Here is a 16,613-nt window from a genome sequence, read left to right on the forward strand (position 1 = left end):
GGCAGCAGCGATTACAGCCTCAAGTCTTCTTGGGTATGAAGCTACAAGCTTGGCACACCTATATTTGGGGTATTTCTCCCATTCTTCTCTGCAGATCCTCTCTAGCTCTGTAAGGTTAGATGGGGAGCGTCGCTTCACAGCTATTTTCAGGTCTCTCCAGAGATGTTCAATGGGGTTCAAGTCTGGGCTCTGGCTGGGCTACTCAAGGACACTCACAGACTTGTCCCGAAGCCACTCCTTCGTTGTCTTGGCTGTGTGCTTAGGGTCGTTGTCGTGTTGAAAGGTAAACCTTCGCCCCAGTCTGAGGTCCTGAGAGCTCTGGAGCAGGTTTTCATCAAGGATCTCTCTGTACTTTGCTCCATTCATCTTTCCCTCGGTCCTGACTAGTCTCCCAGTTCCTGCCGCTGGAGAACATCCCCACAGCATGATGCTGCCACCACCATGCTTCACTGTAGGGATGGTATTAGCAAGGTGATGAGAGGTGCCTGGTTTATTGTTTTAATGTTGTTTGATATAATGTGATTGGACATTTCTTGTGGCTATCAATCATGTTCACACCCACCACCACACCTCGTCTCCACTGTCAATCATGTTCACACCCACCACCACGCCTCGTCTCCACTGTCAATCATGTTCACACCCACCACCACGCCTCGTCTCCACTGTCAATCATGTTCACACCCACCACCACGCCTCGTCTCCACTGTCAATCATGTTCACACCCACCACCACGCCTCGTCTCCACTGTCAATCATGTTCACACCCACCACCACGCCTCATCTCCACTGTCAATCATGTTCACACCCACCACCACGCCTCGTCTCCACTGTCAATCATGTTCACACCCACCATCACGCCTCGTCTCCACTGTCAATCATGTTCACACCCACCACCACGCCTCGTCTCCACTGTCAATCATGTTCACACCCACCACCACGCCTCGTCTCCACTGTCAATCATGTTCACACCCACCACCACGCCTCGTCTCCACTGTCAATCATGTTCACACCCACCACCACGCCTCATCTCCACTGTCAATCATGTTCACACCCACCACCACGCCTCGTCTCCACTGTCAATCATGTTCACACCCACCATCACGCCTCGTCTCCACTGTCAATCATGTTCACACCCACCACCACGCCTCGTCTCCACTGTCAATCATGTTCACACCCACCACCACGCCTCGTCTCCACTGTCAATCATGTTCACACCCACCACCACGCCTCGTCTCCACTGTCAATCATGTTCACACCCACCACCACGCCTCATCTCCACTGTCAATTGTTATGGCCTCCTCTTCCTGCCCGCTGGCTTTGTCTCTGTTTCAGTTTCAGGTTTTCAGGTTTATTCATAATTTTTTGTATTATTAAATATTTTGATTATTATCGCAACCCTCGACTTGTCTCCCTTCTACTGTTACTTCCCTTGAGCCGGGCTTGTAACACAATCATCCACCGTCTACGACCCCTGATAAAATCTATAGGCCACATAATAACTGTGACTGTGTGGACATTAAAGCAGCTGCCAGGTGTGCTGCGCCAAGCTAAATTGCGCCTCCCCCCCCCCACCCAAAAAAAAAAAAAAATTGTTGGCACCAGCCACCACTGGTAGCACCAAGGGCCATTTTGACTTTCACCTGATGCCCTTAAGAGAAGTAAGTAAGTATTCTGAACATGGACGCAGGTGAACATGTGAGCTGCAAACCCCTGCAGACATGCAGGACATGCTGCAAACCCCTGCAGACATGCAGGACATGCTGCAAACCCCTACAGACATGTTGGACATTCTGCAAACCCCTACAGACATGCAGGACATGCTGCAAACCCCTACAGACATGCAGGACATGCTGCAAACCCCTACAGACATGCAGGACATGCTGCAAACCCCTACAGACATGCAGGACATGCTGCAAACCCCTACAGACATGTTGGACATTCTGCAAACCCCTACAGACATGCAGGACATGCTGCAAACCCCTACAGACATGCAGGACATGCTGCAAACCCCTACAGACATGCAGGACATGCTGCAAACCCCTACAGACATGCAGGACATGCTGCAAACCCCTACAGACATGCAGGACATGCTGCAAACCCCTACAGACATGCAGGACACGCTGCAAACCCCTACAGACATGCAGGACATGCTGCAAACCCCTACAGACATGCAGGACATGCTGCAAACCCCTGCAGACATGTTGGACATTCTGCAAACCCCTACAGACATGCAGGACACGCTGCAAACCCCTACAGACATGCAGGACACGCTGCAAACCCCTACAGACATGTTGGACATTCTGCAAACCCCTACAGACATGCAGGACATGCTGCAAACCCCTACAGACATGCAGGACACGCTGCAAACCCCTGCGGACATGCAGGACACGCTGCAAACCCCTGCGGACATGCAGGACATGCTGCAAACCCCTGCAGACATGCAGGACACGCTGCAAACCCCTACAGACATGCAGGACACGCTGCAAACCCCTGCAGACATGTTGGACACGCTGCAAACCCCTGCAGACATGCAGGACACGCTGCAAACCCCTGCAGACATGCAGGACACGCTGCAAACCCCTGCAGTCATGCAGGACACGCTGCAAACCCCTGCAGACATGTTGGACATGCTGCAAACCCCTGCAGACATGTTGGACATGCTGCAAACCCCTGCAGACATGCAGGACACGCTGCAAACCCCTGCAGACATGTTGGACATGCTGCAAACCCCTGCAGACATGTTGGACATGCTGCAAACCCCTGCATACATGCAGGACATGCTGCAAACCCCTGCAGACATGTTGGACATGCTGCAAACCCCTGCATACATGCAGGACATGCTGCAAACCCCTGCAGACATGCAGGACATGCTGCAAACCCCTGCAGACATGCAGGACATGCTGCAAACCCCTGCAGACATGCAGGACACGCTGCAAACCCCTGCAGACATGCAGGACATGCTGCAAACCCCTACAGACATGCAGGACATGCTGCAAACCCCTACAGACATGCAGGACATGCTGCAAACCCCTGCAGACATGCAGGACACGCTGCAAACCCCTACAGACATGTTGGACATTCTGCAAACCCCTGCAGACATGCAGGACATGCTGCAAACCCCTGCAGACATGTTGGACACGCTGCAAACCCATGCAGACATGTTGGACATTCTGCAAACCCCTGCAGACATGCAGGACATGCTGCAAACCCATGCAGACATGCAGGACATGCTGCAAACCCATGCAGACATGCAGGACATGCTGCAAACCCTGCGGACATTCTGCAAACCCCTGCAGTCATGCAGGACATGCTGCAAACCCCTGCAGACATGTTGGACATGCTGCAAACCCCTACAGACATGCAGGACATGCTGCAAACCCCTGCAGACATGTTGGACATGCTGCAAACCCCTGCAGACATGCAGGACATGCTGCAAACCCCTGCAGACATGCAGGGCATGCTGCAAACCCCTGCAGACATGCAGGACATGCTGCAAACCCCTGCAGACATGCAGGACATGCTGCAAACCCCTGCAGAGTCGGTGCCACACTCCCCCCAGTAGGCAACATATAGAATAGAAGTCAATTTTACTTTATTAAAAAAAAAACCGAGCGCCTGTAGTTTCTATTCAAAGGAAATGAAGCAGCTAATCTGAAAAAAGTAAATGGAGTGAGTGAATACTATGTCGCCACCCTGAGTCCTCAGGTCAACTGAGGATAGGGAGATAATGTTTGTACGTGCTGACTCACACACCTCAAAAACTTTCCCAGCCAAACTTTGTATTTTAAGAATATATGATTCAAGTGGGCGGTACGGTGGCGTAGTGGTTTGCATGGTCGCCTCACAGCAAGAAGGTCCTGGGTTCAAGCCTCGGGGTAGTCCAGCCTTGGGGGTCGTCCCGGGTCGTCCACTGTGTGGAGTTTGCATGTTCTCCCCGTGTCTGTGTGGGTTTCCTCCGGGTGCTCTGGTTTCCTCCCACAGTCCAAAGACATGTAGGTCAGGTGGATCAGCCGTACTAAATTGTCCCTAGGTGTGAATGTGTGTGTGTGTGTGTGTGTGTGTGTGTGTGTGTGTGTGTGTGTGTGTGTGTGTGTGTGTGTGTGTGTGTGAATATGTGTGTGTGTGTGGGCCCTGTGTGATGGCCGGCAGGCTGTCCAGGGTGTCTTCCCGCTTGCCGCTCAATGACTGCTGGGATAGGTTCCAGCATCCCCGCGCCCCTGAGAGCAGGACAAGCGGTTCGGATAATGGATGGATGGATGGATGGATGGATGGATGGATGGATGGATGGATGGATGGATGGATGGATGGATGGGTGGATGGATGGATGGATGGATGGATGGATGGGTGGATGGATGGATGGATGGATGGATGGATGGATGGATGGATGGATGGATGGATGGATGGATGATCCAAGTGCACAGCTTTTTTTCCTCTGCAACTGCTTCAGGAGATTACTTGTATCTGTTTGAGAGGAAGCTGATTCGGAGCCACAGAGTGCAGTTTGAGTTTCCATTTTTCTCATCCGCTCAGTCTACTCTCTCATACTTCTAACTGGTCAGCCATGCCTGACAGCGACAGGAAATTACATTTATTGACTGGGCCATTTCCTATCATTTGTGCATTGGCTGCCGGTTTGCAGGTCTTCAAGGTGTAATGAAACGGTGGGAAACAGGCAGGCAGCAGAGTGTGACCTCAAAGCTCTGCCTTGCTCGCTCGCCATTACCATTACAGGTGTCATTAGGTTCACGCTGATGCTGCAAATGGGAATATATGAAACCGCCATCCATTAGGACTTTAGGAAGGACACACAAGTAATGCAGCACTTGGAGCAGAGGGCAATGTCCCTGTGGAGACAGATAAAGGTGATCTTGTGCTGTCTTGTCTTGTCTTGTCTTGTCTTACTTATCTTGTATTATCGAAGAAAGCCACTTTATTGCGTCTTTGTCTTCTTACAGTGAGTGTGTTGTCTGCATGTCACCATCCTATTGTACAGCAGCAGTGGCAGCTGAAGCACCCGGGGACCAACTCCACTTCTTCTTTCCATTGCCTTGCTCAGGGGCACAGGCAGGAGTATTAACCCTAACATGCATGTCGTTTTGATGGTGAGAGGAAACCGGAGCACCCGGAGGAAACCCACGCAGACATGGGACAACATGCAAACTCCCCACAGAGAGGCCCTGGGACGGCCGGGGGTTCGAACCCACGACCTTCTTGTCATGAGGCCACGGTGGGCCACCACTGGGCCACTGTGCAACCATCTCATCTTATCTCATCTTACATGTACAACCTGACACAGATGTCAGTTTGCACACAGTACCTGTCTTGCACGTCTGTGATGATATGTGTTGTGAAAACCTTGTGTGTGTGTGTGTGTGTGTGTCTGTGTCTGTGTGTGTGTGTGTGTGTGTGTGTGAGAGAGAGAGAGAATATATTTCTGTGCATAAATAATATTATTAGTAAGTGTTCTGATATACATGTGTATTGATTATAAATAGGATTTTGTAGCTGTCTTTGTTGAAATTCATCCATGTATGTTTCTGTGTGTGTGTGTGTGTGTGTGTGTGTGTGTGTGTGTGTGTGTGTGTGTGTGTGTGTGTGTGTGTGTGTGTGTGTGTGTGTGTGTGTGTGTGTGTGTACTCACTGTGCCCCACCACAAAGCATCAGCATAGGTGGCAAAGTCCTTGTTGAATTCCTTCTCGACCAGGTAGACCAGGAAGGAGGAGAAGATCAACACCAGGAACCCAATGTACCACGCTGTTACAAGTTCCTACACCCCCCCCCCACAGACACACACACACAGACACACAGACACAGACACACACACACACACACACACACACACACACACACACACACACACACACACAGAAACATTGTCAGTGTCACAGTGTCTACCAGTCCTTCTCATATCTTCAGCCATAAACTTTTTCTTTACCAAATCACCGGTTGTTGCCAGCTCACCACCTCCCTATCATTTCAGATCCCCTCTCCCCTCCTGCCTGTCTCCCCTCCTCCTGCTGTCTGGGTCCAGCTCCTCACCTGCAACTCATTCCCCCGATCAGCCCACACTACTTAAGCTGTTCTCTTTCGCTAGGCTCCTGTCTCATGTGTTTTGCTGCCAAGCGATCCAGCGTGTCCATGTCACCGTTGTCCATGACCTGCCCATGTGTCCACGCTGCTGCCACTGGACTTCTGGACTCTTATTTTCTTCTGCTGGCTCCTTGTCTGTCTTGGTCCCCAATCGACCTGATTTCCAAGTATAATGACCTCTGCCTGCCTTTTTGACCAAAGCAAATTGTCTTGTGACCTGCCTGTCTTTGAGTCGTGCATCTGGGTTCTCATCTGCCAGTTTCCCTCAAATCATTACAGTCCAAACCGACACACACGCTGGCTTGGTGGCTGAATAGTGCAGACCAGGTATGTAAAAGTGGTGCTGGGGGTGGGGGTAGCTTTGTGAGCACGTCTCTTCACAGGCTTTGCTACACGGTGTTGTGTGTGCTGGTTTTCCATGTACTTCACTCCCTGTGAGACGTGAGAGCACCAGGTGGTGCAACAGGAGACAAGTTCCTCCAGAGAAGAGGGGTTGATCTGGCATCTTTTCAGTGTGGTCTTCATTTGGTCTTTGAACCGCTTCTTCTGCCCACCAGCAGTGCGTTGGCCAAGGCGTAGTTGGCCGTAGAGGACTTCACCTGGGACTCGTTGGCTGGGCAAGTGAATGACACGCCCATCAAGCCCCCTGAGTGGATGGTGGTTTAGGGTAGACTCCACGCTGCAGCTGCCTGCCCACTCCAACACCTCCTCTGTGTGTGGCACTCTGTCCTCCCAAGTAATGCTGAGGATCCTCTGGAGACGTCTCACATGGAAGGTCTCCAGGCTTCTGAGATGGTGCTGTAGATGGTCCATGCCTCACATCCATAGAGTAGTGTGGAGATGCACACTGCTGTGTAAACAAGCACTGTGGTGTGGAGACTGAGGTTGCTGTTCTGGAAAACCCTTCTCCTTAGACGACCACAAGATGTTGAGGCTTGTTTGAGGCGGTACTGGATCTCATCATCCATTGAGCAGGTGTCAGATAGTCTGCTTCCCAGATATTTGAAGGCTGGAACAGTGGCCAGTTGTTGCCCTTCTGCTGTGTCGGTTGTTGGGTGGTTTGGGAGGCCGGCAGTCACCTTACAGGTTACCTCTGTCTTTTGGGTGCTGATGATCAGTCCCATTCTCCTGTATGCAGTTAGAACTGCCGACAGAGTGTTTTGTAGAGCTTCTGGTGTGTGGGCTACCAGGGCACAGTCGTCGGCATCTGTAGCTCAGTGATGTTCTCAGAGGTCAACTTGGTGGTTGCCTGAAGCCTCCAAGTATGTATGTATGTATGTATGTATGTATGTATGTATGTATGTATGTATGTATGTATGTATGTGTGTGTGTGTGTGTGTGTGTGTGTGTATGTATGTATGTATGTATGTATGTATGTATGTATGTATGTATGTATGTATGTATGTATGTATGTATGTGTGTATGTGTGTATGTATGTATGTGTGTGTGTGTGTGTGTGTGTATGTATGTATGTATGTATGTATGTATGTATGCATGCATGTATGCATGCATGCATGCACGCACGCACGCATGCATGTATGTATGTGTGTATAAATTATGTATGTATGTATGAAGTATGTATGTGTGTGTGTATGTATGAAGTATGTTGTAACATCCTGTGTTTCACCAAATCCTGGTTGACCCCCACTGTACCGGACTATGCAGTTACACCGGCTGAACACTTCTCCACTGTCCGTATGGCTAGAACAGAGGAGTCAGGCAAATCCAAAGGTGGAGGAGTCTGCTTCATGACCAACAACAAGTGGTGTGACCCAAGGAACGTTACAGTTCTCTCTCGGTCCTGCTCTCCCCACCTGGAGTATCTAACCATCATGTGCCACTCATTCTACCTGCCCCGCGAGGTGACATCAGTAATCATCACAGTGGTCTATATGCAACCACAAGCCAACACTGACATTGCCGTATCCGAGCTGAAGGAGGTGATAAACAAACAACAACAACAACAACAATGGTTTCCAGGGGCTGATTTCATAGTGGTTGGAGACTTTAACAAAGCAAATCTTACCCGGGCTATGTCAGAATTTAAACAACATATTCACTTCCCCACAAGAGGAAGAAATACACTGGATCACTGCTACACGCAGTTTAGGGAGCGCTATAAAGCCATCTCCCTGCCAGCGTTGAGCAAGTCAGACCATGCTGGATCCTCCTCCTACCAAAATACAAACAACAAATCCTAAGGGAATCCCCGGTGATGAAAGAGGTGAAGCGTTGGACTGACCATTCGGAAGCCATGTTGCAGGACGCTCTTGAGAACGCTGATTGGGAGATGTTCCGCACAACTTTGGCTAACGTCAGTGAGTTTACGGAAGTAGCAGTGAGTTACATCTCTATGCTAACAAATGGTATCATCCCGACTGTCAAGATTAAGATCTTCCCGAACCAGAAACCATGGGTCGATAGAGCAGTTCGATCGGCGTTAACAGCTCACACCGAAGCCTACAATGCAGGCTGATTTCTGGTGACATGACTGATTATAAAGCAGTGCCTTATGGCCTGCGGGAGACAGTCAAAGAGGCTAAGTGGCGCTCTAAGGACAAAGTGGAAGGCGACTTTAATGAAGGTGACTCCGCTCGCATGTGGAATGGACTACGGGTCATTACAGATTTTAAAAACAAGCCCTGCTCGGCTACGAGTGTGGATCCCTCCCTAGCTGACAAACTGAACGTGTTTTACGCATGCTATGAGGCTAACGGCACCAACAACAGCCAAATGGCCATGGTAGACAGCGGGGAACCCCCATTCACCGTCACTAAGAGCGATATGAGGAGGGTCCTTAGGGGGGTAAATGGCAAGAAAGCTGCAGGGCCTGATGAGATCTCTGGCTGGGTCTTAAAATCGTATGCTAACCAGCTAGCTCCAGTGTTTACATACATCTTTCCCACATCCCTGGCCCAAGCCGTCGTCCCCTCGTGCTTCAAGCGGTCCATTATTGTCCCTGTGCCAAAGAACAACAGTCCATCATGCCTGAATGACTACCGACCAGTGGCCCTGACGTCAGTAGTGATGAAGTGGTTTGAGAGGTTGGTGAAAGATTTCATCTGCTCATCTCTGCCCAGCTCATTCGACCCCCTCCAGTTTGCCTATAAAAACAACAGGTGCAGAGACAATGCCATCTCCAACCTCTTCTCACTGACCAGTCCAAGGTGGTTAGGGTGGGCGGCCTAACCTCTGGAACATTGATCCTCAACACAGGTGCTCCTCAGGGTTGTGTGCTGAGCCCTCTGCTGTACAACATCTACACGCATGACTGCAAAGCCACGGACAGCTCCACCTCCATCATCAAATTTGCAGACGACACAGTGGTAATAGGCCTGATTTCCAACAACAACGAACAGGCCTATCTGAATCAAGTAGATGACCTGGCACAGTGGTGCCAGTCCAACAACCTGACCCTGAACGTCAGCAAGACCAAAGAAATGGTGGTGGACTTCAGGAGACAGCAGGAGAAAGGATACAACCCACTAAAGATCAACAGGGAACCTGTGGAGAGGGTCTCCAGGTTTAAATACCTCGGCATACACATCACTGAGGACCTCACCTGGACTCTTCACACTCAGCACACTCTAAAGAAGTCCAGACAGAGGCTCTACTTCCTCCGAAGGCTGAGGAAATTCAAGGTCTCACCCTCCATCCTGGAGACATTCTATTCCTCGGTTGTGGAGAGCGTCCTAACAGGTTGCATCACCGCCTGGTATGGAAACTGTTCTGCCCCTGACCGAGTTGACTCACATAGAGTGGTACGTTCAGCTGAACGCAGCAGCAGAACATCCCTCCCCATCCTGCAGGACACTTACACCAGAAGGGTGAGGACGAGAGCCAAGAAGATCATGAGCGACACTTCTCGCCCTAACAACGGACTGTTCAGGCTATTGGGGTCTGGTAGACGCCTCTACAGTCTTAGGGCCAAAACAGAGAGACTAAAGAGAAGCTTCTATCCACAGGCCATAAGAACTTTCAACATATATGACCTTTTACATACTTGAGACAGCTAGATATTTATTTTATTTATTGTTTGTTTTGACTTAAGAATGCACTGATCTTTGGTCTTTTATCTCTATATAATAGGACTATGTCTTTTTTCCACACAGTGACAGACAGAGTACCCCCATTCAGTTCACTGCATATTTTACCCTGTATTTCTGTGCACGTGACAAATAAAATACTTGAACTTGAAGTATGCATATATATGTATAAAGTATGTATGTATGTCTGTATGGAGTATGTATATACACTACCGTTAAAAAGTTTGGGATCACCCAAACAATTTTGTGTTTTCCATGAAAAGTCACACTTATTCACCACCATATGTTGTGAAATGAATAGAAAATAGAGTCAAGACATTGACAAGGTTAGAAATAATGATTTGTATTTGAAATAAGATTTTTTTTACATCAAACTTTGCTTTCGTCAAAGAATCCTCCATTTGCAGCAATTACAGCATTGCAGACCTTTGGCATTCTAGCTGTTAATTTGTTGAGGTAATCTGGAGAAATTGCACCCCACGCTTCCAGAAGCAGCTCCCACAAGTTGGATTGGTTGGATGGGCACTTCTTGCGTACCATACGGTCAAGCTGCTCCCACAACAGCTCAATGGGGTTCAGATCTGGTGACTGCGCTGGCCACTCCATTACCGATAGAATACCAGCTGCCTGCTTCTGCTCTAAATAGTTCTTGCACAATTTGGAGGTGTGTTTAGGGTCATTGTCCTGTTGTAGGATGAAATTGGCTCCAATCAAGCGCTGTCCACTGGGTATGGCATGGCGTTGCAAAATGGAGTGATAGCCTTCCTTATTCAGAATCCCTTTTACCCTGTACAAATCTCCCACCTTACCAGCACCAAAGCAACCCCAGACCATCACATTACCTCCACCATGCTTAACAGATGGCGTCAGGCATTCTTCCAGCATCTTTTCATTTGTTCTGCGTCTCACAAACGTTCTTCTTTGTGATCCAAACACCTCAAACTTGGATTCATCCGTCCACAACACTTTTTTCCAGTCTTCCTCTGTCCAATGTCTGTGTTCTTTTGCCCATCTTAATCTTTTTCTTTTATTGGTCAGTCTCAGATATGGCTTTTTCTTTGCCACTCTGCCCTGAAGCCCAGAATCCCGCAGCCGCCTCTTCACTGTAGATGTTGACACTGGTGTTTTGCGGGTACTATTTAATGAAGATGCCAGTTGGGGACCTGTGAGGCGTCTGTTTCTCAAACTAGAGACTCTAATGTACTTATCTTCTTGCTCAGTTGTGCAACGCGGCCTCCCACTTCTTTTTCTACTCTGGTTAGAGCCTGTTTGTGCTGTCCTCTGAAGGGAGTAGTACACACCGGTGTAGGAAATCTTCAATTTCTTAGCAATTTCTCGCATGGAATAGCCTTCATTTCTAAGAACAAGAATAGACTGTCGAGTTTCAGATGAAAGTTCTCTTTTTCTGGCCATTTTGAGCGTTTAATTGACCCCACAAATGTGATGCTCCAGAAACTCAATCTGCTCAAAGGAAGGTCAGTTTTGTAGCTTCTGTAACGAGCTAAACTGTTTTCAGATGTGTGAACATGATTGCACAAGGGTTTTCTAATCATCAATTAGCCTTCTGAGCCAATGAGCAAACACATTGTACCATTAGAACACTGGAGTGATAGTTGCTTGAAATGGGCCTCTATACACCTATGTAGATATTGCACCAAAAACCAGACATTTGCAGCTAGAATAGTCATTTACCACATTAGCAATGTATAGAGTGTATTTCTTTAAAGTTAAGACTAGTTTAAAGTTATCTTCATTGAAAAGTACAGTGCTTTTCCTTCAAAAATATGGACATTTCAATGTGATCCCAAACTTTTGAACGGTAGTGTAAGTATAAAATATGTATGTATGTATGTATGAAATATGTATGACATATGCATGACATATGAGCTTTATCACATAGAAACTACTGAGTATTATCAAAGAAATTGTAACACATCTGATAACTAATGTTTTCTCAGAATGAGAAAACAAACTTCCTTTGGGCGTGTTTCCTTATGTGGTGTGTAATGTGGTAAAAGTGTTATGTGGTGTGTAATGTGGTAAATGTGTTATGTGGTGTGTAATGTGGTAAATGTGTTATGTGGTGTGTAATGTGGTAAAAGTGTTATGTGGTGTGTAATGTGGTAAATATGTTATGTGGTGTGTAATGTAGTAAATGTGTTATGCGGTGTGTAATGTGGTAAATGTGTTATGTGGTGTAATGTTGTAAATGTGTTATGTGGTTTGTAATGTGGTAAAAGTGTTACGTGGTTTGTAATGTGGTAAATGTGTTATGTGGTGTGTAATGTGGTAAATGAGTTATGTGGTGTGTAATGTGGTAAATGTGTTATGTGGTGTGTGATGTAGTAAATGTGTTATGTGGTGTGTAATGTGGTAAATGTGTTATGTGGTGTAATGTTGCAAATGTGTTATGTGGCGTGTAATGTTGTAAATGTGTAATGTAGTAAATGTGTTATGTGGTGTGTGATGTGGTAAATGTGTTATGTGGTTTGTAATGTGGTAAATGTGTTATGTGGTGTGTAATGTTGTAAATGTGTTATGTGGTGTAATGTGATAAATGTGTTATGTGGTTTGTAATGCGGTAAATGTGTTAAGTGGTGTGTAATGTGGTAAATGTGTTATGTGGTGTGTAATGTAGTTAATGTGTTATGTGGTGTGTAATGTGGTAAATGTGTTATGTGGTGTGTAATGTAGTAAATGTTTTATGTGGTTTGTAATGCAGTAAATGTGTTATGTGGCTTGTAATGTGGTAAATGTGTTATGTGGTTGTAATGTGGTAAATGTGTTATGCAGTTTGTAATGCAGTAAATGTGTTATGTGGTGTGTAATGTGGTAAATGTGTTATGTGGCTTGTAATGCAGTAAATGTGTTATGTGGTGTGTAATGTAGTAAATGTGTTATGTGGTGTGTAATGCAGTAAATGTGTTATGTGGCTTGTAATGCAGTAAATGTGTTATGTGGTTTGTAATGCAGTAAATGTGTTATCTGGTGTGTAATGCAGTAAATGTGTTATGTGGTTTGTAATGCGGTAAATGTGTTATGTGGTGTGTAATGTAGTAAATGTGTTATGTGGTGTGTAATGCTGTAAATATGTTATGTGGTGTAATGTTGCAAATGTGTTATGTGGCGTGTAATGTTGTAAATGTGTTATGTGGTTTGTAATGTGGTAAATGTGTTATGTGGTGTAATGTGGTAAATGTGTTATGTGGTTTGTAATGCGGTAAATGTGTTACGTGGTGTAATGTAGTAAATGTGTTATGTGGTGTGTAATGCAGTAAATATGTTATGTGGTGTAATGTAGTAAATGTGTTATGTGGTGTGTAATGCAGTAAATATGTTATGTGGTGTAATGTAGTAAATGTGTTATGTGGTGTGTAATGTGGTAAATGTGTTATGTGGTTTGTAATGTGGTAAATGTGTTATGTGGTGTAATGTGGTAAATGTGTTATGTGGTTTGTAATGCGGTAAATGTGTTATGTGGTGTGCAATGTTGTAAATGTGTTATGTGGTGTGTAATGTGGTAAATGTGTTATGTGGTGTGTAATGTAGTTAATGTGTTATGTGGTGTGTAATGTAGTAAATGTGTTATGTGGCTTGTAATGTGGTAAATGTGTTATGTGGTGTGTAATGTAGCAAATGTTTTATGTGGTTTGTAATGCAGTAAATGTGTTATGTGGTGTGTAACGTAGTAAATGTGTTATGTGGCTTGTAATGTGGTAAATGTGTTATGTGGTGTGTAATGTGGTAAATGTGTTATGTGGTGTGTAATGTGGTAAATGTGTTATGTGGTGTGTAATGTGGTAAATGTGTTATGTGGTGAGTAATGTGGTAAATGTGTTATGTGGCTTGTAATGTGGTAAATGTGTTATGTGGTGTGTAATGTAGTAAATGTTTTATGTGGTTTGTAATGCAGTAAATGTGTTATGTGGTGTGTAATGTAGTAAATGTGTTATGTGGTTTGTAATGCAGTAAATGTGTTATGTGGTGTGTAATGTAGTAAATGTGTTATGTGGTGTGTAATGTGGTAAATGTGTTATGTGGTTTGTAATGCAGTAAATGTGTTATGTGGTGTGTAATGTAGTAAATGTGTTATGTGGCTTGTAATGTGGTAAATGTGTTATGTGGTGTGTAATGTGGTAAATGTGTTATGTGGTGTGTAATGTAGTAAATGTGTTATGTGGTGTGTAATGTGGTAAATGTGTTATGTGGTGTGTAATGTAGTAAATGTGTTATGTGGCTTGTAATGTGGTAAATGTGTTATGTGGTGTGTAATGTGGTAAATGTGTTATGTGGTGTGTAATGTGGTAAATGTGTTATGTGGTTTGTAATGCAGTAAATGTGTTATGTGGCTTGTAATGTGGTAAATGTGTTATGTGGTGTGTAATGCGGTAAATGTGTTACGTGGTGTGTAATGTGGTAAATGTGTTATGTGACTTGTAATGCAGTAAATGTGTTATGTGGTGTGTAATGTAGTAAATGTGTTATGTGGTGTGTAATGCAGTAAATGTGTTATGTGGCTTGTAATGCAGTAAATGTGTTATGTGGTTTGTAATGCAGTAAATGTGTTATCTGGTGTGTAATGCAGTAAATGTGTTATGTGGTGTGTAATGCAGTAAATGTGTTATGTGGCTTGTAATGTGGTAAATGTGTTATGTGGCTTGTAATGCAGTAAATGTGTTATGTGGTTTGTAATGCAGTAAATGTGTTATCTGGTGTGTAATGCAGTAAATGTGTTATGTGGTGTGTAATGCAGTAAATGTGTTATGTGGCTTGTAATTTGGTAAATGTGTTATGTGGTGTGTAATGCAGTAAATGTGTTATGTGGTTTGTAATGCAGTAAATGTGTTATGTGGTGTGTAATGCAGTAAATGTGTTATGTGGCTTGTAATGCGGTAAATGTGTTATGTGGTTTGTAATGCAGTAAATGTGTTATGCGGTTTGTAATGCAGTAAATGTGTTATGTGGTGTGTAATGCAGTAAATGTGTTATGTGGTTTGTAATGTAGTAAATGTGTTATGTGGTTTGTAATGCGGTAAATGTGTTATGTGGTGTGTAATGTAGTAAATGTGTTATGTGGTGTGTAATGTGGTAAATGTGTTATGTGGTTTGTAATGCAGTAAATGTGTTATGTGGTGTGTAATGCAATAAATGTGTTATGTGGTTTGTAATGTGGTAAATGTGTTATGTGGTGTGTAATGTAGTAAATGTGTTATGTGGTGTGTAATGTGGTAAATGTGTTATGTGGTTTGTAATGCAGTAAATGTGTTATGTGGTGTGTAATGTAGTAAATGTGTTATGTGGTGTGTAATGTGGTAAATGTGTTATGTGGTGTGTAATGTGGTAAATGTGTTATGTGGTGTGTAATGTAGTAAATGTTTTATGTGGTTTGTAATGCAGTAAATGTGTTATGTGGTGTGTAACGTAGTAAATGTATTATGTGGCTTGTAATGTGGTAAATGTGTTATGTGGTGTGTAATGCGGTAAATGTGTTATGTGGTGTGTAATGTAGTAAATGTGTTATGTGGTGTGTAATGTGGTAAATGTGTTATGTGGTGTGTAATGCAGTAAATGTGTTATGTGGTGTGTAATGTGGTAAATGTGTTATGTGGTGTGTAATGTAGTAAATGTGTTATGTGGTGTGTAATGTGGTAAATGTGTTATGTGGTGTGTAATGTAGTAAATGTGTTATGTGGTGTGTAATGTGGTAAATGTGTTATGTGGTTTGTAATGCAGTAAATGTGTTATGTGGTGTGTAATGTGGTAAATGTGTTATGTGGCTTGTAATGCAGTAAATGTGTTATGTGGTGTGTAATGCAGTAAATGTGTTATGTGGTTTGTAATGCGGTAAATGTGTTATGTGGTGTGTAATGCAGTAAATGTGTTATGTGGCTTGTAATGCGGTAAATGTGTTATGTGGTTTGTAATGCAGTAAATGTTTTATGCGGTTTGTAATGCAGTAAATGTGTTATGTGGTGTGTAATGCAGTAAATGTGTTATGTGGTTTGTAATGTAGTAAATGTGTTATGTGGGTGGTGTGTAATGTAGTAAATGTGTTATGTGGTGTGTAATGTGGTAAATGTGTTATGTGGTTTGTAATGCAGTAAATGTGTTATGTGGTGTGTAATGCAATAAATGTGTTATGTGGTTTGTAATGCGGTAAATGTGTTATGTGGTGTGTAATGTAGTAAATGTGTTATGTGGTGTGTAATGTGGTAAATGTGTTATGTGGTTTGTAATGCAGTAAATGTGTTATGTGGTGTGTAATGTAGTAAATGTGTTATGTGGTGTGTAATGTGGTAAATGTGTTATGTGGTGTGTAATGTGGTAAATGTGTTATGTGGTGTGTAATGTAGTAAATGTTTTATGTGGTTTGTAATGCAGTAAATGTGTTATGTGGTGTGTAACGTAGTAAATGTATTATGTGGCTTGTAATGTGGTAAATGTGTTATGTGGTGTGTAATGCGGTAAATGTGTTATG

At 44.7% G+C, this 16,613-nt stretch overlaps 1 protein-coding gene across 1 annotated transcript in view; it reads right to left on the reverse strand.

The window, feature by feature from the left end:
* Nucleotides 1-16,613, reverse strand: part of LOC130123112 (potassium voltage-gated channel subfamily KQT member 5-like) — a 525,531-nt gene that overhangs the window by 52,677 nt on the left and 456,241 nt on the right. Inside the window, 1 exon segment of the mRNA XM_056292237.1 lies at nucleotides 5,641-5,766. Coding sequence (XP_056148212.1) covers nucleotides 5,641-5,766 — 126 coding nt within the window.

Source organism: Lampris incognitus, chromosome 13, assembly GCF_029633865.1.
Source record: "Lampris incognitus isolate fLamInc1 chromosome 13, fLamInc1.hap2, whole genome shotgun sequence".
Taxonomy (NCBI): Eukaryota; Metazoa; Chordata; class Actinopteri; order Lampriformes; family Lampridae; genus Lampris; species Lampris incognitus.